At 45.3% G+C, this 26,182-nt stretch overlaps 1 protein-coding gene across 2 annotated transcripts; it reads right to left on the bottom strand.

Moving 5' to 3' along the window:
• Nucleotides 1-5,274: 5,274 nt before the first annotated feature.
• Nucleotides 5,275-26,182, bottom strand: LOC100191237 (putative glyoxalase family protein). 2 transcript variants are annotated; one of them, XM_008649060.3, is made up of 10 exons: nt 25,959-26,182; nt 25,657-25,861; nt 25,459-25,583; nt 25,286-25,350; nt 23,962-24,174; nt 23,823-23,870; nt 8,674-8,802; nt 8,296-8,403; nt 8,036-8,176; nt 5,275-5,627 (listed from the first exon to the last, which is right to left on the bottom strand). In XM_008649060.3, the coding sequence occupies exons 1-10, from the start codon at nt 26,050-26,052 to the stop codon at nt 5,583-5,585; spliced, it is 1,173 nt and encodes a 390-aa protein (XP_008647282.1). In that variant the 5' UTR covers nt 26,053-26,182; the 3' UTR covers nt 5,275-5,582.

Genomic DNA, 26,182 nt, shown 5'->3' on the forward strand with positions numbered 1-26,182 from the left:
CTTGTTTCGAAAGTGGGCCTCCTCTGTGGAGCAGTTTCTTTGTGGAAACTTTGATTCCTCTTTTTTTTTCTTTTTTTTGTTACCAGCTTTGATGCCTAATTGCTGGTGGGGCATGCAGCGTATGCGATTATTTGTCTGCTGCTGAAGGTCATGATGGTTACCATCTATGATCCCACACCAAAGTGTCATTTTTTTTAAAAAAAAAGAGGAAGGTTTCCATCTGAACCATCATTCAGGTTGCATATAATATTATTATGATTTCAAGGGAGATGGCAGTGCCTTATGATCCCCTGGAATCAGGCTTTATTGTGCCTGCCCCATTACAAGTTATATGCTCCACTCTTCTCCTTTTGCGGCGCCCCTTTTTTTTTCTCTCCTTACTGGTGTCTGTTATTAGTTGGTGGTGTGCATGTGGAGGCAGGGCACTGCCCATTTGTCCCAAGGAGCACACTTAAAATTCTGATTCTGCTCAGGGTTTCAGCTGAGGATGCATCTTTCACTAACCCCAAAATGAGCCTTCACCCGCACCTGTTTATCTCTTACAGCTTTGCAGGTTGTCGCGTCCGGGTTTGCGAATCTGTTCTGTTCGTCGAGAGCGACGGGATAGGGTCTACAATTTCTCGCAGATTGGCAGCGTATGCAGCAATCCTGGATCGTATCGTATGGTATGGTTGTCACAGCACTCCCATATCCTGTTGTTTTCTAATCTCTCTGAACTTGTCCGTGTACGTATTAGTTTATACAGCAGCATTAGTAGGAGCATGTACCTTTTAGGCTCTGGAGCCTTTTGTTCCCTTGCTGGTGGTCCTGCGATGCCACCATGTCGGGTATGGTTATTGTAAACCTCTGCCTGATCCCTTTCTTAGCCGATAAAGCCGCGCGTTAGGGGGGGGCTAGTTTAATAATGCCTTTGCGGTTCTTTTATGCTCCTGTATGCGGCGGTTTGCCCATTCCACATGTTTCCTTGTCTCCTGATTACTGCAGTGGTGAAAAGCTTTTTAGACCACTTCACTGCTTTCGCTCTCACCTTTCTGGAGACACGGCCGTGCTTATTCTATTGCCTAACTAGCGTGATTAGCAGTAACCCCTTTTTCCCACCCTTATGCTAGGGGAGCCATGATGAATGATATGAACCTGGGCAAATGTCAGGGTCTACATTTCTGTGGTTTGAGTATGACAGGAAACAGTATTTTGTAGAGTAAGTAGGCACAATTGCACCAAGTGACATATAGTGTTGACCTGGCGTTGGGGCTGCTCAGCATCTATCTGTCACTTGCACGAGTGGTGAATGATCTGTTGGCCACCACCCCCACGTGAAATTTATGCGGTTTGTTTTTTTTAAATGTGAATGTAGAACTGTTTGGTGTGGATCTGGAACTTCCAAGATCCCATTGTTGAGATCACAGTGCAGTAGCAGACGTCCACATTAGATTCTTAATAGAGTAGTATAGATAAGCTCAATGTTGTAGTGTAGGTTAAAATCTAGCCCCTACCTTACAGCAAACAGGTTCCAAATTTCTCAAAAAAAAAAAGTAGAAAGAAAGCACCAGATGGTCCAAACCCATTTTTGTTGAAAAATAAAAACAAAACAAAACAAAACTGGAACAAGTAGCAGCTGGGCCCCGCTTGCTTGGGAATTGGATTGAGATCCGCAGCCAGCATGCGCAGTGTCCAGGCTGGAACAGAATTTGGTTGTGCAAACCCAAGGAAGGATCTCATCTTCTCTTGTCTTTTTTTTTCCGGTCAAAAAGAAATAATTAAGGGAAAAGGGCCGACGGTGGGTTTAGGACATAATAATAATAATGATGATGATGGAGCATGGTTGCAACCGCATCCCCGCAATCGAGCGGTAGCGGGCCCACAACCACCGCACGAGATGTGAGAGCTACTGCCACGCGTTGCTGCAGCACTGGGTCACTTGCCGCGGGCCACAGCGAGAGGCGAGGCCCGCGTGTCAGCGTCACTCGCCTGTCGTCGGAGTCGGAGCGAAGCGGGCGGGCCGCGGGGGGTGTTGATGGGCCCCGCGGTGAAGTGGAGTGTGGTTGCTGGTGGGGGGACACCCCCCACTCCCGTCCCTAACTCCGCGGGGTCCACCCGCCGAGAAATAATGCGCCGCGCGGGCCCGGCGCACCCGCACCCACCCTCCCTACGGTCTCAATGACCCGCGGGACCGGCCTTGTTGGGGGGGAGGGGACCACATGTAGGTGACGCAACACAGCTGGGCGCTGGTGCATCGGGGCGGAAAGCGAGCGGGGCGAGCGCCCGGCATGGCGAGCTGTGCGGATGGCGACGCGGTCGGGGAGCAGCGCCCGGCGGCAGTGCTGCCAGTGCGGGTGATGGCAACGGAGGAACGCTCTCGGCTCTCCCCCTGGAAATGGAGCTCTCGCTGTCACTGTGCCCCCGGCCGCTGTCCCAGTCCCACCACCATCTGGGCAGACCGCACGCCTGCAATGCAACGCCTGGTCATGAGTGGGGTTTTTATGAGGTCGCTCGCTCACACTGGAACGTGTGGGATCTATTTAATGCCATTATAACGCTTTGTACTGGTTTTACTACAAGAATTTGGAAGGTTTTTGGGTGAGAACAGGCAGATTGGTTTCTTGATTTCTTCAGAGTAAGCAAACTCTTTCTACTTTTGACCAGCTATAGTTGAACCTCGTTCATACTGCCTTCGATGGAAAAAAATGGTCTAATTGTCTTCCTTTTTTTTAATAAAAACTGTCAGACTCTGCAAACTTTGACCAAGATTGCTCTTTGAAATATCTAGCATTGTCATTTGTTGAAAATTTTGCTATTTTGCCACTCTCGGGTTTGTTTCTCAACAATTATGTCATCTCATGTCTATAAATTGTAGGATCATCTGTGTCTATGATTTCTAGTCTCGATGGCAAACTAACGAAGCTCACAAATAATAATGACAAAATTGCAAATGACTCGTCGTTTGCTCTGAGATCGTTGGATGGTAAAAATTAGAAGGTATTCATTCTCCATGGTGAATTTATGTTTTATTGAATTGTATTAAAGTATTAATCCATCTGCATGAGAAGAAACTAAGGGCATATACAACCCCATTTAATATATGTGTTGTTTGGTTCACGAAATGTAACGCAAAGGGTAATGGTAATGGTTTATAACACTCGATTACTGTCGGTAACAAGTTTGAATAGTCCGGTATCAATTTTTAGTATGGTATCTGGTTACGGTTGGACTAAAACAAACATGATTTAACGTTATCACTTACCTATTACGTTACAAATATGTGAACCAAACGGTACCATAGTGTCTCTTGAGGGGTCTCTAGAGGGTTAATTAAAAAAAATACAAGAGACGAACTCTTCGTTAATAGCCCGTCTCTGCACGACTCTCCCTATATATTATCTCTTATCTGCATTTATGATGTAGGGGCTCGGCGTTGTATCATACAATTTCTTAATTGTCTCTTATACTTTGAAAAGCGAACCACCACCTCACGGTTGTGCATGCCCTAATAGCATCTCCTTGTCGGTTGTCAGTATGATCTGTTTTCACATTATGGCTTTCACTTCCTACCTTGTCTTCCTAAAATAATATTGAACTATGAAAATGGTTTAAAATAAGGACTAGTTTGAAAACTTAAATATCATGCGGATTCCTAGGAATTAAGGGAGAAATTAGCTTAATTGGTCGAGTCGTCGCGATAATATAAATTCATCACTTTCTAGATCCTAAATCGTATGTACTCCTTCATCTTTTTCAGCATGTAATCCACATGTTACTCAAATTCTTCCTGCAACAAGATTTTTCTCACAGCCAATCTCAGAAAAGATCGTCAGAAAAACAAACTGAAACAGACCCAAAATCAAGGGCTTGCATAGCACGGCAGCGCAGGCATGTGGCCCGTCGTCTCTCCTCAACTTATCTATAGGAGCACACACGCTATTTAATTTGAACACCTTCTTAATAAGTTATCATACTACCATGTGGTACTAATTCCACTATCACTTTAGCATTTATTGTACAACACTTATTGTAGATATTTGAAAATCTTTGATTGATTGCTTAAACTAGTTACAGGATAAGCCCAATCAATCCGACACGACTCAGTCTGGTACGGTTGTTCTCATTTTTCATGACTAATACATATTTTCTTTAAATTGTAGACGATTTGTACGGTTGTTCTCTTTTTTGAGGATCAGTACTGATTTTCTTTATATATTAGACGACGCTTACACTAACCTATTCATCTTAAGGTCTACCAGTTCAGTTTATTTGCTTTGGATAGCATGTGCGCGTCGGAGGGTAAGGATGAACCATTGGATGCCAATCCATCAAACTATGGTCTATTGTTATGTTCCTCGGCCACCAGTATACGTGGCCAATGCGCTGTGTCGGATCGGCATGGTCCGAGCCCGTCACGGTCGGGCCGAAGCACAGCACAGGTAAATAGGGTCATGTTGTGTTCGCTTATGGGCCGAAATCTAAATCCAAACACGATCAGACTAGTTTAACGGGTCGTATCGAGCCATCGTGTCGTGTCGTGCTACCGTGCCGGATGGCCCACGGCCTGACTTGTAATAGAGCTAAAAAAATAACTTATTTCCCCTTTTTTTATTGCTCATTTTTCTATTTTTTAATAGAGCTCGAAATTGGGGGTAAAGTCAATCATACATGTATATATGGTGGGCTAGATTGGGCAAGTAAAGTTCGACCACAAATAGATCGTGCCGGATCGTGCTCAACCTGATGGGCTATTCGTGTTTCTACCATCAGGCTCAATAAGCCCATAGTAAATAGGTCGTGCTCGTGTCGTCCCATGAGCTTGTCCATAAAACCAAACACATAAGCCTCATGCCGGCCCAGGCACAGTTATTATCAACATCGTGCCTGTGCTGTTCTAAAATTCGTGCCAGCTCATAGCCGAGCCCATCTGATGAGCTATAGCCCACCAGTAGTGAACTCGGCCCAACGTCAAGGCTAGGCTCCACGAAGAAATAAAGAAAAACACAGACCAGCTCAGTCCACTTCAGGTCCGCTGCTCCACGAAGATCAAATGAGGATTCGGCTGGGCCGCGGACTTAAAACCAAAATCTTCTTCCTACGGTAGTTCTAGGGCCAGAATGAAAACTTAATAAATCTCCTGTAGGATTAATCTATAGAAATCTAAACTAGCCCTAAGAGCGTAAGATTTCTAAACTAGCCCTAAGAGCCTATGGTAGCTCTAATACTTCAGAGCTGGTTTGTGGTTTGTTGACAATGAAATTGGAGAGAATTCATGGAAAAATAAATCACTTGCTATTCAAGTCACCAAACCAGCCCTTATATTGCCGCTTGAAAGAAGACGATTTTCTTACCCATGAATCATTTCCATTGAACTTATGCATTAAAATGCATAATACAAAAACGGTTGCGCATCTATATAGATCTGCAAGGAAAATCTAATGCTCTATCAACTATCAATTGCGATGATGCCGTAGATTGGACGACCTATCTACAATCCTCAGTTTGAGGCTGTGGCTTTACAAAGATTTTGCAGGTCATGCATGGAACTCACGGGGTGCAACCGTATGGAGCTTGATGTACCAAGTTGAGATCTCTAGCAAAGCTCATTCTTCCAACTCCTTCAGAAAATCTATGTTATCGACAAACACCTGCATTATTGAAAAGAATGTCTATCATTGGCAAGAATATCCGCAACAAAAAATAGCACAAAAAATTATATATTCCCACATCAATTCATCCTGACAATGGTCTAAGTATGTATTTTGGGTTATTTCAACGATCAATTTCAATAAGTAGCAGAAAAAATAATATATTTCAATAAGTATGTATTTTGGGTTATTTCAATGATCAATTTCAATAAGTACCCCCCAAAAAATAATATATTTCAATTGTTGATGCCGCAGAAATCAGCAATTAAAAAATACACCACATCACAATAAAGTTGCATGACTTAAAATCTAGCTCAATTCAATCAATAATGTGAATAGACAAGAATTTTATCAAAACTCAATTGATAACTCAATAAAAAATATACGATCTTTAAATACTTCAATACTTTGCCACAAAGTAACACACTCATATCAATTTTTGTATGTAGTAACTTACCATTCCACCTAGAACACACATAGTATGCTTTATGGGTTTCTTATTAACTTTGTCATAGGACAAACTATTGACAATGAGAATATACCAACAGTCTAGAAACATCAACATTAAAGGTAAACACTCCTCGTTAAAGCCACAGAAACATCAACATTTAAGGCCTCATTTGGATAGGGCGGGATTGACGTTGATTGGAGGCCAAACCCTGCCACCCGTGGATCAGATCCACGCCGGGCTAGCAACCCACGTGGGCTTGTTTGGTTTATTCCCATTCCATGTGGATTGGAGTGGATTGAGGTGTAATTTGACTTGTTATTGACCTAATCCGACTCAATCACACCCAATCCACATGGATTAACTACAAAACGAACAAGCCCTAAGGTGCAAAATCCATATTTGAGAAGAGTGTGGACAGGAGCTAATCCAACTCAATCCCCCTCAAACCGCGTGGATCTTGCTCATCTCCACTCCTGGCCAGGAATGACATGCTCGTGTAACTCCGCTTTCGGAAAAAGGTGATGTCGTGCATCCCTCCTCTCCCGTGCGGCGGCGGGTGAATCAAGTGCGCCTCTCCCAGCTCACATCCCCACTCTCCTTTCAATCCTCTGCAAGTAGGGGAAGTTTTAGCAAATAAAATGGCTAGTCACCTGCAGAGAATGGTGTCTCCTAACCAAACTGCTTTCATTAAGAAATGGTTTCTTCTTGACAACTTTGTGCTGGTTCAGAAGACTTCCCGTTTCCTTCATCAGCAAAAGCAGACTCGCTTTCTTCTCAAATTGGATATTTCAAAAGCCTTTGACTAGGTTTCTTGGGCTTTTCTTGTCGAAGTTATGAGGAAGATTGGCTTTGGTCGTGTTTAGTGTGATATCATAAGTGGTTTACTAGTGTCTTCCTCCACTAGAATCTTGCTGAATAGGATCCATGGTAATTTTTTGTGCATTTGGCTGGTGTTCCATAACCGGTGTTGGACGGCTGATCGCCTTGCTAAGAGAGGCTTGCCCCACCCTGATGCGTACCCACTCTGTGATCGAGATGATGAAGACATTCACCATCTCTTGGTCGGCTGTGTTTTTGCTAGACAAGTATGGGCAAGCCATCACAGCCATGGGCATCTCCTTGGTGCTTGGGGACTACCTGTTCTAGCTTACCAATTTCAGCGTCATCGCAGCAGAGCTTCCACCATCAAAGCCATGGTTCCTATGAACAGTCATCGTCAATTCGAGCTACGACAGCCAGTGGACCGGAACTTCCAGAGCGACCAAATGCCCATCCATGTCACTCACGTTGGCCATGCTCTCTTGGAAGCCATCACCATCTTCATCTTCTGCACATGGGTCGGCAAAGTTTCTTGCAACGCCATTGCCAGTCTCCCCTCTGGGCCGGGGAGGTTGTCGTCATCACAAACCCATCTGAGCTCATGCGCAACTTCAAGTCGGACTACCTAACGGCTAACGCTCACCTCATTGTTGCCCACGAACGCGAGTGCTAAAGAGTGCAACTTAGTGCGGCGGTGACCAGCAGCATGTCCTTGACTGCTAGCTCATGAGTCGTGTGTGCGGGATTGTGACTGCTGCGATCAACGCAATCTTGTCCATTGGATTTTCTATAGCTTTTTGGTATTATCCAATCCATTTGGAGATGGATAAATGGGGGATGGGCAATTAGCAGGTGTGGGTATGGGTAACCCAGCATCATTATGATCAACCCATTAGGCTATCGACAGCAGATCCCCTATCACATTCCCTATCTCATCACCTATTTTAAACTCCACTCTGCAAACAGTATCAAACAGTGTCATCTACAGTTCCGCGTCCCCTATTTTACCCTGTCTACTAGAGATAGTCTTAGGAATAGGGCCCATGTGATGGAGCAGCATGAGGCCATGCTAGGAGGCAAACTATACATGGGTGTTTAGTGTTAACGACACACTAAAACAAGAGGAAAAGGCACATACTGTTTTCCAGCCATCTGGATCTGTGCATGCAGTTATCTTGGTGGTGATGCCAGGTAATGGGCCAGGTTCACGAGTAATTTGTCCACCATTTACTCTAATTGCTTCCGCAGTTTTGTAGACATCATCAGTACTAATAGCAATCTGGAAGCAAAGTAACCAAACTCTATAAATTTAACAAGAGGAAAAAGGCCAATTGAAGGATACTCGTATTATTGTAGAGAACAGCAAGGTTCAGATGTGAACAATGAAAGAAAATATACCTGTGCATAAGCATTTCCCTTATCATATTCCTTCACCCCATAGTTGTAGGTCAACTCCAATACAGCATTTTTGTCTTCTGGACCATATCCCATCATCGCAATCGTATACTGAAGAAAAATATCAATAGTTATTTTATAAATGTTCCATTCAAACCAATATGCAGCATATGAACTGTGCCTGTGGCTAGCTCAGTTTGTGTGGGGTGTGGGTCACTAGTGAAAGTAATAGAGATTTTTTTTTCTCGAACACGCAAGAGAACTGCGCATCATTATATTGAAAGAGAGAAAGGTCCGAAATGGACCAAAGTACAATGCCATAACAGGCAAAAAATAAAAAGGAAAAACAGTACAGCCTCATGCACTAGGAATAGCCCTGACCCTAGCAAATGCAGCCAGAAGTCCGAGACTCTCGAGCTGCTTCGCACCAGCCATACACCAGCACTCCACCTCATCCAAGAAAAGCCTCTGAATGGTGCTCAATGAAGGGTTGACACCATCAAATACCGCCTTATTGCGATGCAGTCATAAACACCAGGCCCCCAGGATAATAGTCAGAAAGTAATAGAGATTTGAAAGAATAATGGATTGAATATTTGAGAGACAGTATGGTTACATAAATAGGGGAGCAGGACGTGAGGCAAAACGAAACCTATCACATCTAAGGAAGCATCCTGAAACAGGGAAACAACCTGAATCAAGGGGATTTGAGTTTATCCCACAGAATTCGGACTCCACACAAATCTCCCTATCCATCTATAGCCATCTATTCTATACAGGGATGGACGGCTATTAAGCCAGGCTCTAGGCCATACAGTATTTTCTGACTAGGTCTACACTCCGTCACTCCCACCACAGATGATTGTGTAATTGCGTTGTGTCATCTTCAAACTTGAATTGTTGGGTTTCAACTCTAACCTACCCCCAACTTGCTTAGGACTAAAAGGCTTTGTTGTTGTTTTTTGACCGGGAATGCTTTGTTGTTGTTCAAACTTGAATTCAGGTGTCTACTTATTTACAGTGTCACCTAATTCCTCCTACTGAATTATTTTAAAAAACAATATGTGGCATCATGTTGATTGGAAGACTTCCTTGAGTCGTTTCAACATAGCCGGTCCCAAGCCCGGTAAAGGAGGAGGGTTGTGTTAGGTCCGGCAAACCAACATAAAAACCAACCAAATCTTATGGAGATGAAACCACAAAGAAAATCGTTGGGGTGTAACCCTCTTAGCGACGCGCCATATCGGAACCCGGGTATGGTGTTAAATGAGCAAGTGATAAGTGAGCAAGGGTATGGCGTAACCCTTAAGTGACGCGCCGTCTCTTGATCTGGAGCCAGTGATAAGTGAGCAAGGATCGGGTCGTCGCATCCTTAGTGGCGCGCTACATCGGCGCCCGGGTGTAGTGGAAAATGAGCAAGGGTCTTTGCATCTTCCTCGGCGGGTGCGAAGGATAAGGAAGCTAGTCGAGCCAACTAGGGTCCGTGTAGGTAGTTGGAACGTAGGTTCCTTAACAGGTAAGTTACGAGAAATAGTCGATGTTGCGGTGAGGAGACGGGTAAATATTTTATGCGTTCAAGAGACCAAGTGGAAAGGACAGAAGGCGAAGGAAGTGGAAGGTACAGGCTTCAAGTTGTGGTACACGGGGACTGCAGCAAACAAGAATGGAGTAGGCGTCTTGATCGACAAGAGCCTTAAAGATGGGGTAGTAGATGTTAAGAGGCTAGGAGATAGAATCATCCTAGTCAAACTGGTCATTGGGGACTTGGTTCTCAATGTTATCAGCGTGTATGCTCCTCAAGTAGGCCTTAATGAGAACTCAAAGAGGGAGTTCTGGGAAGGCCTGGAGGACATGGTTAGTAGTGTGCCAGTTGGCGAGAAGCTCTTCATAGGAGGAGATCTCAATGGCCATGTGGGTACATCTAGCACCAGTTTCGAGGGTGTGCATGGAGGCTTCGGCTTTGGGACTAGGAATCAAGGAGAGGAAATCCTGAACTTTGCACTAGCCTATGACATGTTTATATCAAACACTTTCTTTAGGAAGAGGAAATCCCACCTGGTGACCTTCAGTAGTGGCCAACACACTAGCCAGATTGATTTCGTCCTCTTGAGAAAAGAGGACAGGCATGCCTGCTTAGATTGCAAGGTTATACCTGGAGAGTGTGTGGTAACCCAACATAAGCTTGTCGTAGCTGACTTCCGTTTTAAGATTCGTTTACAACGGAATAAGCATAACAAGGTCACTAGAACAAAGTGGTGGAAGCTTAAAGGGGATGTGGCCCAAATTTTCAAGGAGAGAGTTATCGAGGAGGGCCCTTGGGCAGAAGAGGGAGACGCAAACATCATGTGGAGGAAGATGGCAACATGCATCCGAAAGATAGCTTGAGAAGAGTTTGGGTTGAGTCAAGGAAACAGAAGGGAAGTTAAAGACACTTGGTGGTGGAACGAAGATGTCCAAAAGGCTATAAAGGAGAAAAAAGATTGCTACAAACACTTACATCATGACAAGTGTGTAGACAACATAGAGAAGTACAGGATAGCGAAGAAGTCTGCAAAGCGAGCGGTTAGTAGAGCCCGGGGTCAAGCCTATGACGACCTTTATCAACGGTTGGACACAAAGCAGGGAGAAAAGGATATCTATAGGATGGCCAAGATTCGTGAAAGGAAGACAAGGGATGTCAACCAAGTCAAATGCATCAAGGATGAAGCAAACCAACTATTAGTGAAGAATGAAGAGATCAAGAACAGATGGAAGGAGTACTTCAACAAATTGTTCAATGGAGGGAATGAGAGTTCTATAATAGAATTGGACGAACCATTCGATGACAACAACAGGGGTTTTGTACGAAGGATACAAGAATATGAAGTTAAGGAGGCACTAAAAAGGATGAAGGTAGGAAAGGCGATGGGCCCTGATGGTATCCCTATCGAGGTATGGAGATGCCTTGGAGACATAGCGATAGTATGGCTGACTAAGCTTTTCAACACCATCTTTCGGACAAACAGAATGCCCGACGAGTGGCGGCGGAGTACGTTAATACCAATCTTCAAGAACAAAGGAGATGTTCAAAGTTGTACTAATTACCGTGGAATTAAGCTCATGAGCCATACAATGAAGCTATGGGAGAGAGTCATTGAACACTGCCTGCGGAAGATGACGAGCGTGACCCAAAATCAGTTTGGTTTCATGCCTGGGAGATCAACTATGGAGGCCATTTTCTTACTAAGACAACTTATGGAGAGATTTAGAGAACAAAAGAAAGACCTGCATATGGTCTTCATAGACTTGGAGAAGGCTTATGACAAAGTACGTAGGAGTGTAATGTGGTGGGCCTTGGAAAAACACAAAGTATCAACAAAGTACATTAATCTTATTAAAGATATGTACACTAATGTTGTGACAAGTGTCCGAACAAGTGATGGAGACACCGATGACTTTCCAATTAACATAGGACTACATCAAGGGTCGGCTTTGAGCCCTTATCTTTTCGCTTTGGTGATAGATGAGGTCACAAGGGACATACAAGGAGATATACCGTGGTGTATGCTTTTTGCCGATGATGTGGTACTTATTGAGGAGAGTAGGAGTGGTGTTTCGCAAAAGTTGGAATTGTGGAGGCAGGCGCTGGAAGCAAAATGTTTTAGGCTTAGTAGGTCTAAAACAAAGTATATGAAGTGTGATTTCAGTGCCATGGGGTATGAGGATGGCGATGTTAGTCTTGATGGGCAAGTGGTACCCAAGAAAGACACTTTTCGTTACTTAGGATCAATGCTTCAGAAGGAGGGAGACATCGATGAGGATGCCAGTCATAGAATTAAAGCTAGATGGTTGAAGTGGCGGCAAGCTGCGGGTGTCTTATGCGACCCCCGGGTGCCACACAAACTAAAAGGCAAATTCTACAGGACAGCAATCCGGTCGGCTATGTTGTATGGAGCAGAATGTTGGCCCACTAAAAGACGACATGTCCAACAACTAAGTGTGGCAGAGATGCGTATGTTGCACTGGATATATGGCCACACAAGGAGACATCGAGTCCGGAATGATGATATACGAGAGAGAGTAGGAGTGGCGCCAATTGAGGAGAAGCTTATGTAACGTCGTTTGAGATGGTTTGGACATATCCAACGAAGACCTGAAGAGGCACCAGTGCATATCGGAATAATTAGGCGTCCCGAGAATGTGAAGAGAGGTAGAGGTCGACCAACCTTGACATGGACAGAGGCTGTGAAGAGGGACCTGAAGGAGTGGAATATTGATAAAGAGCTCGCCGTGGATAGGAAGGGGTGGAAGTGTGCAATTCACGTGCCAGAACCCTGATTTGTAGTTTCGCTTTTCCTCCTTAGTCGTTTGACCTTTTCTTGTGCCCCTTTAGATCTTGCTGGTTCTTGTGGGTTTTATCTCTTTTTATGTGTTTCCCCGCTTCGTCGTTTTACGGTTCTCCTTTGCCTTTGTCTCCCTTTTCTTTTCTTTGGAGGTTGAGCTCTGAGGTTTTCATATGGGGTTTCATCTCTAGCCTACCCCAACGTGCTTGGGACAAAAAGGCTTTGTTTGTTGTTTGTAATATGTGGCATCATAAGGCCATTGCAATTAAACTGAACTCCTATGTGGATGGAACACAATCAGGCTTACAAATATCTAATATGTTTTGGTCAAATCCATGAGGGGAGTGTAATGGGTGTACTGGACTGGTTTTACAATAGCCCAGGGAGAGAAATTAGCACGCAGATCATGTTGTGCTGATTGGTTTTCATGCGATTGGATGGTTACTAGATGGCTCACGAACAACTTTGGAACCCTAGCAATAGTTCTGGTGTCCAAAATAAATAATAATGAGAAAACCTTAAACCAGGCAATGGCTCCATCAAGCCCAAAAAAAACTCGGCCGACGAGGGAGAGACCACCCTCCCGGTATTAAATTAAGAAGAGACCGAAACATGGTCCTGGCCGAGAAAACCCCCAAACCCTAGCCCCCCATCACTAACGGGCCGAGTCAACTGCCCACTCTGCAACGGCCCAGCTGGAGGGTGACGCGCAGGATATCAACCCCTGAGAGCGGGCGGGGCATAGCGAGGGGATTTCTTTAACTAAGCCCGAAATTCGCCCCCGAGGGGGGATCGAATATAGGACTTGGAGGTGCTACTCGGAAGCCTTAACCATTACGCTAGAGGCCCTTTCGCGCTCCATCAAGCCTCAAGCTATCATACAACTACAAAGCCCATCCAAGGCATTCTGCAGCTTTGTGATGGCTTCTTAGTCAAATGTTCTAGGCTATGCCCATGAATGCCAAAGAAGCCCACCACTCCATAGCCAGTCAGAAGGTATTGCTAGTGCTTGATTCCAACTTAAAGAAGAAATTACAAAAGTGACACAAGTAATTGCAGAAGCACAACAAGCAAGGGAACTGAGAACAGTACTGCCGCTGCAAGAACAGTGAGTTCATTGAATAATTAAAACAGGCTTGCTGCTGCTATACAACAGTGAACAGTGCCATAACTTGTTAGAGAAGCATCACGATCATATGAATTCACTGCCTTCTCAGGTGCAGTCATGGGTTCGTTGGTAGGGACCAAGGAAATGGAAACCAAAAAATAGCTGGATTAGAACTCACGCAAACCCATTACCCATGACAACTGTTAGAATAAAATGTGCTTGTATATCATATCAGACTACGGCCATATCAGATCAGGGGTCCACACGGTTGTTATATAATAAAGGAAGACCTTAACAGACTCTGATTAAAAATAGGAATAGGATAGAATCAGGTTTGATCTGTCCCAAAGATAGCAGAGTTAGAATAGGAGTCGGTTACGGTAGTTGTACCCGAGTTAGACACCATGTCATGTTGTAATCCTGATGCAGTATTCTGGCCTACATATACTCAATCCCCCTCTCTTTTTTTTCTCTCGAACACATAGGAGATCTGAGCATCATTATATTAAGAAGAAGAATGGGCACAAAAAGCCCCAGTTACAAACACACCTATAAAACACACACGCCAACGCATGCCCCCCCAAAACACATGAAACACGAAGCAACAACCAAAAGACCCAAAAGAAACTAATGAACATCCAGAGGAGCTGTTAGGAAAGATATCCCTTTTGCTCCTACTGCCTCCCATAGATGTCTGTCCTCACCAGCTTGGATCAGTGCAGTCACGATACTAGGTGAGATACCATCAAACACACATTTGTTTATATGATTACAGATGGTCCATGCCCCAAAATAATCAGGCTGTTTAATCTCCCTGTCAATTGTTCACCCACCGAATCATTGACTCTGTGCCACCATTCCAAGAAACTAAACATGGCTGTTTGGGGGGCTAGAGAATGAAGACCAAATTGCTTGAGCCAACGGAACCAAAATTGCCTTGAGAAGACACAGGACACTAGAAGAGGATCAAGAGTCTCGTCCTCTTGGTCGCACAACAAGCAACTTTCTAGGTGCTCCATCCCCCTGCGGGATAAGCGATGAGCGATCTGCTGTCCAGCATTTGTTGTGTGCCACTAACCACATAAAGAACCGACATTTAGAAGGTGACAATTCTTTAAAGGAACCCAATCCGAAGTACACCCGGTGGACGACACTTGAGAAACAAGTCCTCGATTTCCTCATGACCTCCATGACTCAAGAAGTCATGACTCAAGTTTCAACCTCCGATATCCTCCAAGAGGTGTGGTCTGAGCTCCAAAAGACCAACGTGTCGTAGTCTAGGGCAAAGACTATGAACACAAGGATCGCCCTAGCAACAAACAGAAAAAGTAACATGGCTATGCTAGAATATGTTACCAAAATAAAGTCTCTTGCAGATGAAATGTCATCTCAAGGAAGAACATAGATGAAGAGTACAACCAGGTAATCTCTACTCTAGTGGCCCGTGTTGAGCAGGTCACCATGGCTGAAGCCACCTCCTAACTTCTTAGCTTCGACGTCAGGATGGATGTACTTCATGGAGGTCATCAAGCTTCTGCTAATGCTGTTGGTCGAGCGAATGAACACAACAAACGCAGTCGTGGTAATAGCCAAGGGTGTGGTGGTCCTCCTAGTGATCATGGCCATTAGGGCAAGGTGTGTCGTTCTCCTCGTCTAATAGACGCCCACAAGCTCGACGCACTAACAAGATCTATAAGTCTGTGGCAAAGTAGGGTGTTAAGGCCCATTAGGCCCAGGCCTACTGCCTATATATATATATATAACCTATAGTCCTTAGGGACTAATCAACGATTGTCAATCCCAAGGTTAGTAACATGGTAACATAGGAGGTTACGATTAGGGTTTCCCTAATTTTCTAGCCGTCGTCGCGGCCCTCCCCCACCCTCAGCCGTCGTCGTGGCCATCCCACCCCAGTCGCCGTCGCGGCCATCCCAAACCGCCGCCCTCCTGCGCCGTCGTGGACGCGGACCTCATCTGTTTGCGCGCCAGTGCTCCGCCTGCGCCGTCGCGGCATCTGCTCCGCCCTCCTGCGTCGTCGCGGACGCGGACCTCATCTGCGCGCGTGCCGATGCTCCGCCTCGCCACGTGCGCCGGTGCTCCGGCGGCCATCTCGTCGTCCGCCCCTGCCCGTCATGTCGTGGTCCTGCCTTCTGCAGCCCCGGCCAGATCTGCTGCTCTATTGTGACTTCGCACTGTCTCGTCCAAGACTGCAACTGGCGTATCCATTGTTCGTCCGCTGCACCCGCTAGGGTTTTTGGTACCATCAAGCTAGTCTTTTTCAGATAGTGTTTTATTGCTCTTCAATATGTCGGCCAACAATATTGTTGTCAATATGGTGCTTGATGGGCAGAATTACCCAGAATGGGCTTTTTGTGTTCAGACTGCATTAAGAGCTCACGGTTTACTATTTCATTTGACTGAAGATTCTCCAGTTCTAGCAGCTGATAGAAGCAATGTTGCTGCAATCAAGACTTGGCAGATCAATGATGGCAAGTTAATGGTTGCAATGGTCAATAGCACTAAACCAACTATGATTATGAGTTTGTCCAAATTCACCACTGCTAAGGCTATCTGGTCACATCTGAAGGATCGGTTTGTTCAGGATAACAGTGCTCTTTTACATACCATTATGCAGTAGACTCATGTCATTGAGCAACATGATATAACCATTGATGAATACTATTCAACCTTTGATCGTCTTATGAGTGCATTGACCTCCATGGTGCCTGCTTGTACAGTTGTGCCTTACCAAGCCCATAAGTTCATTGAGAAGTTCTTTACCTATAGATTTGTTGGGAGTTCGACCTGAATTTGATTCTCCTCGTGCAAGGTTGCTTCACAGTTCGGATACCCTAACTGTGGCTCAAGCATTGTCTGAATTGCTTGCTGAAGAGACTCGTCTGAAGTCTATGTCTTCTATTACTGGTGTGAGTTCTCACAGTGTGTTGGCTGCTGCTCGGAAGTCCAGGAACACCTCCTTTCAGCCTTGTGAACATTGCAAAAAGACAACTCATCGGTCTGAGAACTGCTTTGCTAAGTTTCCAGAGAAGCTGGCAGATTTTCGTGTCCGTCGTGCTACTTGTGGTCGTGGTATAGGACCATCTCCTAAAGACTCAGTTGCGGTTGTTGCTACTTCATCTGCTGGTGCTTTATCATCATCTTGGGTTCTTGATTCTGGAGCTTCAATTCATGTAACATCTGATCAGTCACGGCTGGCATCTACTACACCTGTCACCGATGGTACTTCTGTTCAGACTGATGATGGTACATTATGTCATGTCACCCACAAGGGTTCTCTTTCCAATTCTAATTTTACTGTTCCAAATATATTTTTTGTACCTGAGTTATCCATGGATCTACTATCAGTTGGTCAAATTACCGATCACAATTGTTTTGTTGGATTTGATGACTCATCTTGTTTTGTACAGGATCGACACACAAGGGATGTGATTGGGACTAGCTGTCACCGTAAATCTTCGCCTTGCCTCTACATCTTGGACACCTTGCATCTTCCTTCATACCATACCTCTACACCTCATGTGCTTGCTGCTTCGGGTCCCACGATATCGTTTGACCAGTGGCATCATCGTCTAGGTCACGTATGTGGATCTCGTATGTCCACTCTAATAAAGTCAGGATGTTTAGGCCCTACACATGTTGAGTCTAGTTTTCATTGTAAAGGTTGTCATCTTGGAATACAAATACAACTTCCATATTTTACTAGTGATTCCCATTCTGCTAAACCTTTTGATCTAATTCACTCTGATGTTTGGGGTCCAGCTCCGTTTGTTTCCAAAGGTGATCATAAATATTATGTCATTTTTATTGATGATCATTCTCGTTATACTTGGATTTACTTCATGAAACGTCGCTTGGAATTTCCTTCTATTTATAAGTCCTTCACTCACATGGTTCACACCTAGTTTTCTGCTACTATTAAAATATTTCGTTCAGATTCTGATGGTGAATTTTTATCTGACAATTTCCGCCATATATTGACCTTAGAGGGTACTCTACCTCAACTTTCTTATCCTGGTGCTCATGCCCAAAATGGTGTTGCTGAACGCAAACACCGTCATATTATCGAGAGTGCTCGTACTATTTTGATATCTTCTTTTGTTCCTTCACACTTTTGGAGTGAAGTTGTTTCCACTGTTGTGTATCTCATTAATAGACAACCATCATCTAAACTTTCTGGCAAATCCCCGGGTGAAGTTCTTTTTGGGACTCCTCCACGGTATGATCATCTTCGTGTGTTTGGATGTATATGTTATGTCTTGTTACCACCACGTGAGCGGACCAAATTGACTGCTCAATCTGTAGAGTGTGTATTCCTTGAATACAGTCCTGAACACAAAGGCTATCGTTGTTATGATCCTTCTACTCGTCGTATTCGAATTTCTAGAGATGTGTGTTTCAATGAAAATTGCCCCTTCTTTCACAACCAGTCTACTCACTCCTCATATTATCCCACAGAATCTACTTCTTTCATGTGTCTTCCTTCCATTCCTGCATCTGAACCATCATCTTCTAATCCACATCTGACGTTCTCATTCCCATAACACCACCTCCATGTCATCTTCTTCTTACTCTTCCAAACCACCTGTCATCCAAACCTACATTCGTCGCTCCCGCTCTATTCCTACGGCTAGTCCTGATACTGATCATGTATCTGATTCTTGTACTGACAATAGTGAGTCTAATGATGTTTTAATCAGGGATATTGTCTTCGTGACCGGGGTACCATTGAACCTCCAGATCGCTATGGTTTCCACGAGCTGGTGTGGCAAACTGGCAATTGTTGAACCCACTACATATCATAAAGCTTTTGGGATTCTCGAGTGGCAGCTAGCTATGGCTGATGAATTGGCTGCTCTTGAACGCACTGGTACATGGGATATCGTTCCTTTACCCTCGCATGTTGTTCCTATCACATATAAGTGGGTCTTCTCCAAAGTTAAGACAAAATCAAATGGTTCCATTGAGAGGTATAAAGCTCGTCTTGTGGCTCGTGGTTTTCAACAGACTCAAAGACTTGATTATGATGAGGCTTTTGCACCTGTTGCGCATATGACTACTGTTCGAACCTTGATTGCAGTTGCAGCCTCATCTTCTTGGACTATCTCCCAGATGGATGTGAAGAATGCTTTTCTCAATGGTGATCTACATGAAGAAGTTTATATGCATCCTCTTCTAGGGGTTAATACTCCCTTAGGGCATGTTTGTCGTCTCCGTCGCGCATTGTATGGCCTGAAACAAGCTCCTCGTGCTTGGTTTGAGCGATTCATCTCTGTCATTACAGCTGTTGGTTTTTCTTATAATGAACATGATTCTGCATTGTTTGTTCATGTCTCTCCAAAAGGTCGTACTTTACTTCTATTATATGTGGATGATATGCTGATTACAGGTGACAAATCAGAACATATTTCTCATGTCAAGCAACATCTTAGTAAGGAATTTTAGATGTCTGATTTGGGACCACTTAGCTATTTCTTGGGCATTGAAGTTCAGCATACTCAAAAAGGCTTTTATTTGTCTCAGTCCAAGTATATACAAGATCTTCTTGATCACTCTGGAATTACTGATACACGCACAATTGCAACACCAATGGATATTCATTTAAAACTTTGTCCGAAGGATGGGACACCACGAGCAGACCTGATATTGTGGCCATATTGTGGGTAGTCTTGTTTATCTCACCATCACCAGACCTGATATTGCTCATGTTGTTCATATGTGGAGTCAATTTGTATCAACACCAACTTCAGTTCATTATGGTCATTTGCTTCGTGTGCTTCTGATATTTACGCGGGATAAGATCCAGATGTTTACTCTATGCTTCTAATAGCCCACTTCAGCTTCATGTGTATTCTGATGCCGCTTGGGCAAGTGATCCTGTTGAACGTTATTCTACAGGTTACTGTATTCTCCTTGGTTCATCTCCCATTGCCTGGAAATCCAAGAAGCAAGCAGACATATCTCGTTCTAGTGCTGAAGCCGAACTTCGGGCACTTGCTACTACCACTGCTGAAATTATTTGGTTGCGCTGGCTTTTGGCTGATCTTGGTGTCTATTGTGACACTCCTACACCTCTGTTATGTGATACCTTGAGTGCTATACAAATTGCTCATGATCCAGTGAAGCATGAACTTACTAAACACATCGGTGTTGATGCATCTTTTACTCGATCCCATTGTCAGCAGAAGACTATTGATCTTCAATATGTGCCCTAAGAATCTCAATTAGCAGATTTCTTCACCAAAGCGCAAACAAGAGCACAACATCAGTTTCACTTGATAAAACTCAAAGCTTCAGATCCTCCATTTCCACCTTGAGTTTGAGGGGTGTTAAGGCCCATTAGGTCCAGGCCAACTGCCTATATATAACCTATAGTCCTTAGGGACTAATCATCGATTGTCAATCCCAAGGTTAGTAACATAGGGCATGTTGCCCTAGATTGTTGGTACCGCTTCGATGAAAGTTGCTCCTCCAACACCAAGACTAAGGCGACAGACACTCATGGCACTCATGGCTACGGCGTCGACACCAATTGATACCTCGACACGACTGCAGCTGATCACAACACATCTGATCTAGACAAGCTGACGGTCTAGAACAAGTACAAAGGCAGAGACTAGATCCTCATAGCCAGCGAAACAAGTATGAACATTAACAGCATTGGTCACGTTATTAATATCCTCCGTTCACCCTCAGGAGGACCGCAACGCTACTAGGACATTTGTGTTCCATAGTGCCGACTGCCGAGATTCCCTCCATGACGATCGAGGCTTTGTCATCTCCACCACCCATGATCGTTGTCGGCATTCTCACCACTCCCAGTCGCAGCCCCCTCTCGGTGGCTCTATGAGGGTGCCTCCCCTGGCTCTCTCCTTGTACCTCATGTCATCGCAGCCCCCTCCTACTTCCACCGACTGGTTTGCCGACTCCGACACCTCATACCACACCGCTCCTGACCGGAGTATTTTCTCTTTACCCCATCCTCATAGCCCCACATTCCCTTCCTCCATCATTGTCAGTAATGGGTCCACTCTACCTGTCACATCAGTAGGTGACACGGTCCTTTCTATTCATTTCTACCTAAACAACATCCTTGTTGCCCCCAACATGGCAACATCATCCAAAACCTTCTCTCAGTCCATCGCTTCACCACTGATAACCATTGTTCGATGGACTTCGATCCGTGGGGGCTCACCATACAGTATCTTACCACTCATGTTGTGGTCGCTCGATGCGACAGCTCCGACCCCCGATATCTAATTTGCTTCCCTGCCCCACCTTCTTCCGCCCATGTTGCCACACCCTACGCCCTCGCCTCCACTGCCTCTGCCTCCACATAGCACCGTCATCTGGGCCACGACGTCCTCTCCAGACTCTCGGTCACCTCGTCGATCGCTTGCCCCCGCATCAACGCCACCTCGCTTTGCCATGCCTGTCAGCTTGGGCGTCACACTCGCTTACCCTTTGCTTCTTCCATGTCCTGAGCTACTCACCCCTTCGACTTCATCCATTGCAACCTTTGGACATCCCCTATTCTAAGTCTGAAACCTTCACCAATATTTCTCACTTCTTTGCGTTGTTGACTTAGTTCAACCGCACCATCCAGGTTGTTTAGTGCAATAATGGACAAGAGTTTGATAACTCCACGTATCGCACCTTCTTTCTCTCCCACAGCGTGCAGCTGCGGATGTCGTGCCCTCACAACTCCCCTCAAAATGGCTGCACCGAGCGCATGATTCGCACCACCACCAACATGTTGTGTTGCCTCCTTTTCCAGGATTCTCTTCACGCCCGCTACTGGGCTGAGGCACTGAACACAGCCACCTACCTCCTTAACCGTCTTCCCAAGGCGGTCCCCCATCCCACTCCGTTCTTCGCCCTCTTCGTCACCATCCCTTCTTATGAGCACCTTCATATCTTCGGGTGTGCCTACTATCCCAACAACTCTGCCACCACTGCTCACAAACTTTCACCCCGATCTACTTGTTGTCTTTTCCTCGGATACTCTAATCACAAGGGGTATCAGTGCCTAGATCTTCTCACCCACCGCATCATCATTTCTCCTCATGTTGCTTTTGATGAGGAGGTTTTCCCCCTTGGTAGCTCCTCCCCACCTCCCGACCTCGATTCCCTCGATGACGATAATGTTGACATTCCTCCCCTGTCCTCTTTCGCGCCACATGCGGCCTTGTCGCCTCTGCCTGCGCCCCGTGCGAACACGTCGCCTCTGCCTGCGCCACGCGCGGCCCCATTGCCTCTACCTCTACCTGTGTTGCCTCTCTCCCGCGGCCTCCACTCGTGCCACACACGACCCTGTCGCCTCCACTCGTGCCATGGGCGGCCTCGCCTCCCCGCCCACCTTCGGCTCACTTCGTCGATCCCGCCCTCGTCTATCAGCAGCGTGCGTGGCCCAGTCCACCAGTCCCCTCCTCTGACGAACCGCTCTATGCCTCGGCCCTCTCCTGTGACGAGTCGCTGGTGCACCATCCGGTCGCTATCCACTGCCACCCATGCCACGTTCACCTGATGGTGACATCGATCGGTCGGTGTTCTCCAACATGTTGACCAGCTAGTGCTCACGGCCGATGCTGCTCCGGCTCCCTCACCTGTCCCCTCCTCCGTCTGCGTCGCGCTCGCCGATCCTCATTGGCATCGCTATGGAGTACGCGACCCTGCTGGCCAACCACACCTGAGACTTGGTGTCGTGCCCCCTAGTACCAATGTTGTCACCGACAAATGGATCTTCTGCCACAAGCTCCAATCTGACGACTCCCTGGATCACTACAAGGCCCGTTGGATCCTTCGGTGCTTCACTCATCGCCTCGGAGTGGACTACATCGAGCCCTTCAGCCTCGTCGTCAAGCTCACCACCATTCCGACCATCCTCTCCCTCGTCCTCTCCCAAGACTAGACGGTCCACCAGTTGGACGTCAAGAATGCCTTCCTCCATCGCACTGATGGAGACAATATACTGCAGTCGGCCCACTGGCTTCATCGACTCCACTCGCCCGGGCATGGTGTGTAAGTTGAAACCGCTCTTTGTATAACCTCAATCAGGCATCGTGGGCTTGGTACAGTCGCTTCGCTTTCTACTTGGTCTCCCGAGGATTCGTCGAAGCCAAGTCGGACTCTTCCCTGTTCATCCATCGGTGTGGCGACGACACCGTCTACCTCCTCTATGTCAACGACATCGTGCTCACGTCTAGTGTCGCTCTCCTCCAGCGCACGATCACCGCCCTGCATCATGAGTTCGCGATACCATCCTATACGTATGAAAATAAGTGTGAACTTAAACCACATTCAACTTAGTGAATAAGTGTGAACTTAAACCACATTCAGCTAAATGAAAAGGTCTAAGAAAATTAAACTTTTCTGGGCTGAAATCATTATTAAAATTTGGATCGACTTTGTCAAATATGTTTATCACCCTATACCATGCTAAAGAACATAAAAAATATATCACAAAAAACCTAAGGCAACACCTTGATATTGGCTACCATTTAAAACTTCAGGTAGACCAAGCTGCATCACATGTGTATATTATAAAACATGCAACATATATTCGAAAAGAAAGTTAGGCCTAGTATAGTGGTGAGAGTTGTCTTCGAAGCTGCCTCTCCACAAATGTGGGGAGAAGGCTTGCCTCGGTTTATCCCTTTCCCAGACCCCACTTATGCTAGAGCCTCTGGCATTAGGTCTGCCCAACAAATATTGGGAAAGAGTGGATGTGTATACAACTAAAGCTTACAAAGTATATAGCATTAGTCATTGCCAACCATTCCATGTACAATAGTCAAACAACATAGATTTTTACTCCAAATTTTCACAAGTATGCCTGTATCACAAGCATAAATCTAGTGCAGTAAAGAAAGGGGAAAATCGTCACAAACTATGAAATATCTAGTAGTTGAACTGGTGTTGTGTTATATTAAACTTCAATTAATAGATACACCTCTACATTTAAGATATTTCTGGTACTTTCAACGTAGGACACATGTATTCTATCAGCAAGCTCCACATAAAGTTCTTAGCAAACAAAAAGTGATGATATCCGTTTATGGGTGGTGTCGAAAGGTACCAACCTTGTACTCAGAATTGTCTCGCTTGCGAAGAAGTTCCATGCCAAATGCCTTTGTAATATTACAAAATGAATCAGCGACTTCTTTCAAAATTAGAAATGAGCAAACTCAATATCAGTTTTCATTCATGCAGATAAGTTACCTTCTCATAGAAATTTATAGCACGATCAAGATCTCCCACTCGAAGCATTACCTGGCACAAAGGCTCGGGAGTAGGCCCTCTTTCTATAAGCTCAAACTTGTAACCATCAGGATCCTCAATAAAGGCAATTACTGATTTCCCACCTTTGACAGGGCCTGGCTCCCTTGTGACTGTTCCTCCTTTTGCTTTAATAAGTTCCACTGTTTTTGCAACCTGCAATTTTCAAACATTGAAATTCAAGGCGCCAAACTAGTTTATATTCGAGTATCAAAGATGTTTTCAAAGGATAGCTATATAGGATGTCCAATTCTTTGTAATAACTTGAGTGATACATCATGACTAGTTTTCAGTAAATGACATGAGTGTTATATTAGGGTACAGAAGTTTCATATTTATAACCCACATGTAATATTTTACATGCATACATGTGGACTTTGTGCTGTAAGGACATATGTTACAGCAAAAAAAAAAGAATTGAGTCTCTATATTAAATGAGCTTCTTACTTGAAATTATGCATGTAACAGGCAAGTGTCAACGACCAACTATAGCATTTCTTTTACTTGTGAAACAACTGTATCTTGTACTGTCTATGCCTTTTTATGTCTTTATATGAAATCCTATGATAAGACAATGTCCATTTTCTAGGTACTTAGATTCTGATTGAGTATGCAAAATCTATTCATCTCGAAAAAAATGACATACAGGGGGAGGGAAGTTGCAGGCAAGTATGAGTAACAAAAACAAATGCTTAAGTAATAAATATAAATATGTGGATAAGTCTTTGATTATGTCTAGACTCTAGACGGGTTAGATCCAAATGAAAACCCTTAATCAATAGGGGCTTAATTATTTTCTTGAACGTAAAAGAAAATACAGGTTGCGCTTGGTGCTAAAGCGTGAGACAACTTGGGGAAAATATCCTATGCAATCACTTATCCTGGTGCAAGCATGCAATCAAGCGATCTGGTGCATCCGATCTAGATCTAATAATGACTGTTATTTTATATTTAACCCCTTCCATCTAAAACATAGTACCTATTTTACTTTTAACCTCTTCCATATGAAACCGTTGGATCTAGATTGGATGCTCTGGATAGTTTGATTGCACGCTTGCACCAAAATGAGTGATTGCACAGGATATGTCCTCGACAACTTGGGACCTATCCAAGCAAAGAAAAGCAATAAATGGACTCTCCATAATTCTCTATGCAACATCACTGACTCAAGAAAACAAAAAAAAAAACATTACACTGCATCGGCAGAGAACTGAACGTCAGCGAATAAAATGGAGAATGTCCATAGAGATACAAGCTTACTGCTTACATCCTCAACAGCAATTCCAAAGTGGCCAAAACCAGTCCCGATGTTATAGCTCTCCACACCATAATCTGCCAGGAAAAAGTACCCAACGGATTTTACATGTTAAATCGCAACAGGCAGTGCCATTATCTGATTAACTGAGATGCTTTAAAGGTATTTTGACTAGAGAAGCTTACTGTAAGTGAGCTCCACAACAAAATGTGAATCCTCAGGCCCGTACCCCAGAAAGGCATTGGTGTACCTCTCCTCGGGAATGTCCCTCTTCCTCAACAGTTTCATGCCCAGGCACTCCGTGTAGAACCTACAGATATACGATAATTTCATCCAAATTGGAGCAAACAGCAAAGCAATCCGTCGCAAGCACCGTGTCCTACTTGATCGTCTTGTCGAGGTCCCCGACGCGGTAGACGACGTGGAGCAGGCGCCTCCTGTCCTTCTTGACCCATTCCATGGCCTCCACCGTGACGGCCGAGTCGCCAGCCTCTGCGCCGGCGCACAACCCGCGCTTAGAAAGCCTCGCGGGCGCCCTCACCACTCCTCCTACCACCCTTCCCCCAAAGAGACACTCGCGACGCGCGGCTGAAACGACAGGAACCGCAATACGTCACACGGGGGGTGCCCCACGCAAGGTCGATAGATAGCAGGCGAAGGGCTCGGGTAAGGATCCGCTGCGTACCGGAGACCGCGGCGAGAGGAAGGCGGGAGACGGCGAGGTGGAGCGATGAGGCAGAGGCGGCGGCGAAGGGGAGGGGGATGAGCAGGCGCGCCATCGTGGCGAAGGATTTGGTGAAGACGGGAAGCACGGCGGGATGGGGAGAATCGAGAGGTCGCTCGCTCTATCTTGCCGTCTGGGTCGCGGCTTGGATCTGGCGGGGCCATCAGTGTGCCTGTCAGGTGGGA

Source organism: Zea mays, chromosome 6 (genome assembly GCF_902167145.1).
Source record: "Zea mays cultivar B73 chromosome 6, Zm-B73-REFERENCE-NAM-5.0, whole genome shotgun sequence".
NCBI classification, from domain to species: Eukaryota; Viridiplantae; Streptophyta; class Magnoliopsida; order Poales; family Poaceae; genus Zea; species Zea mays.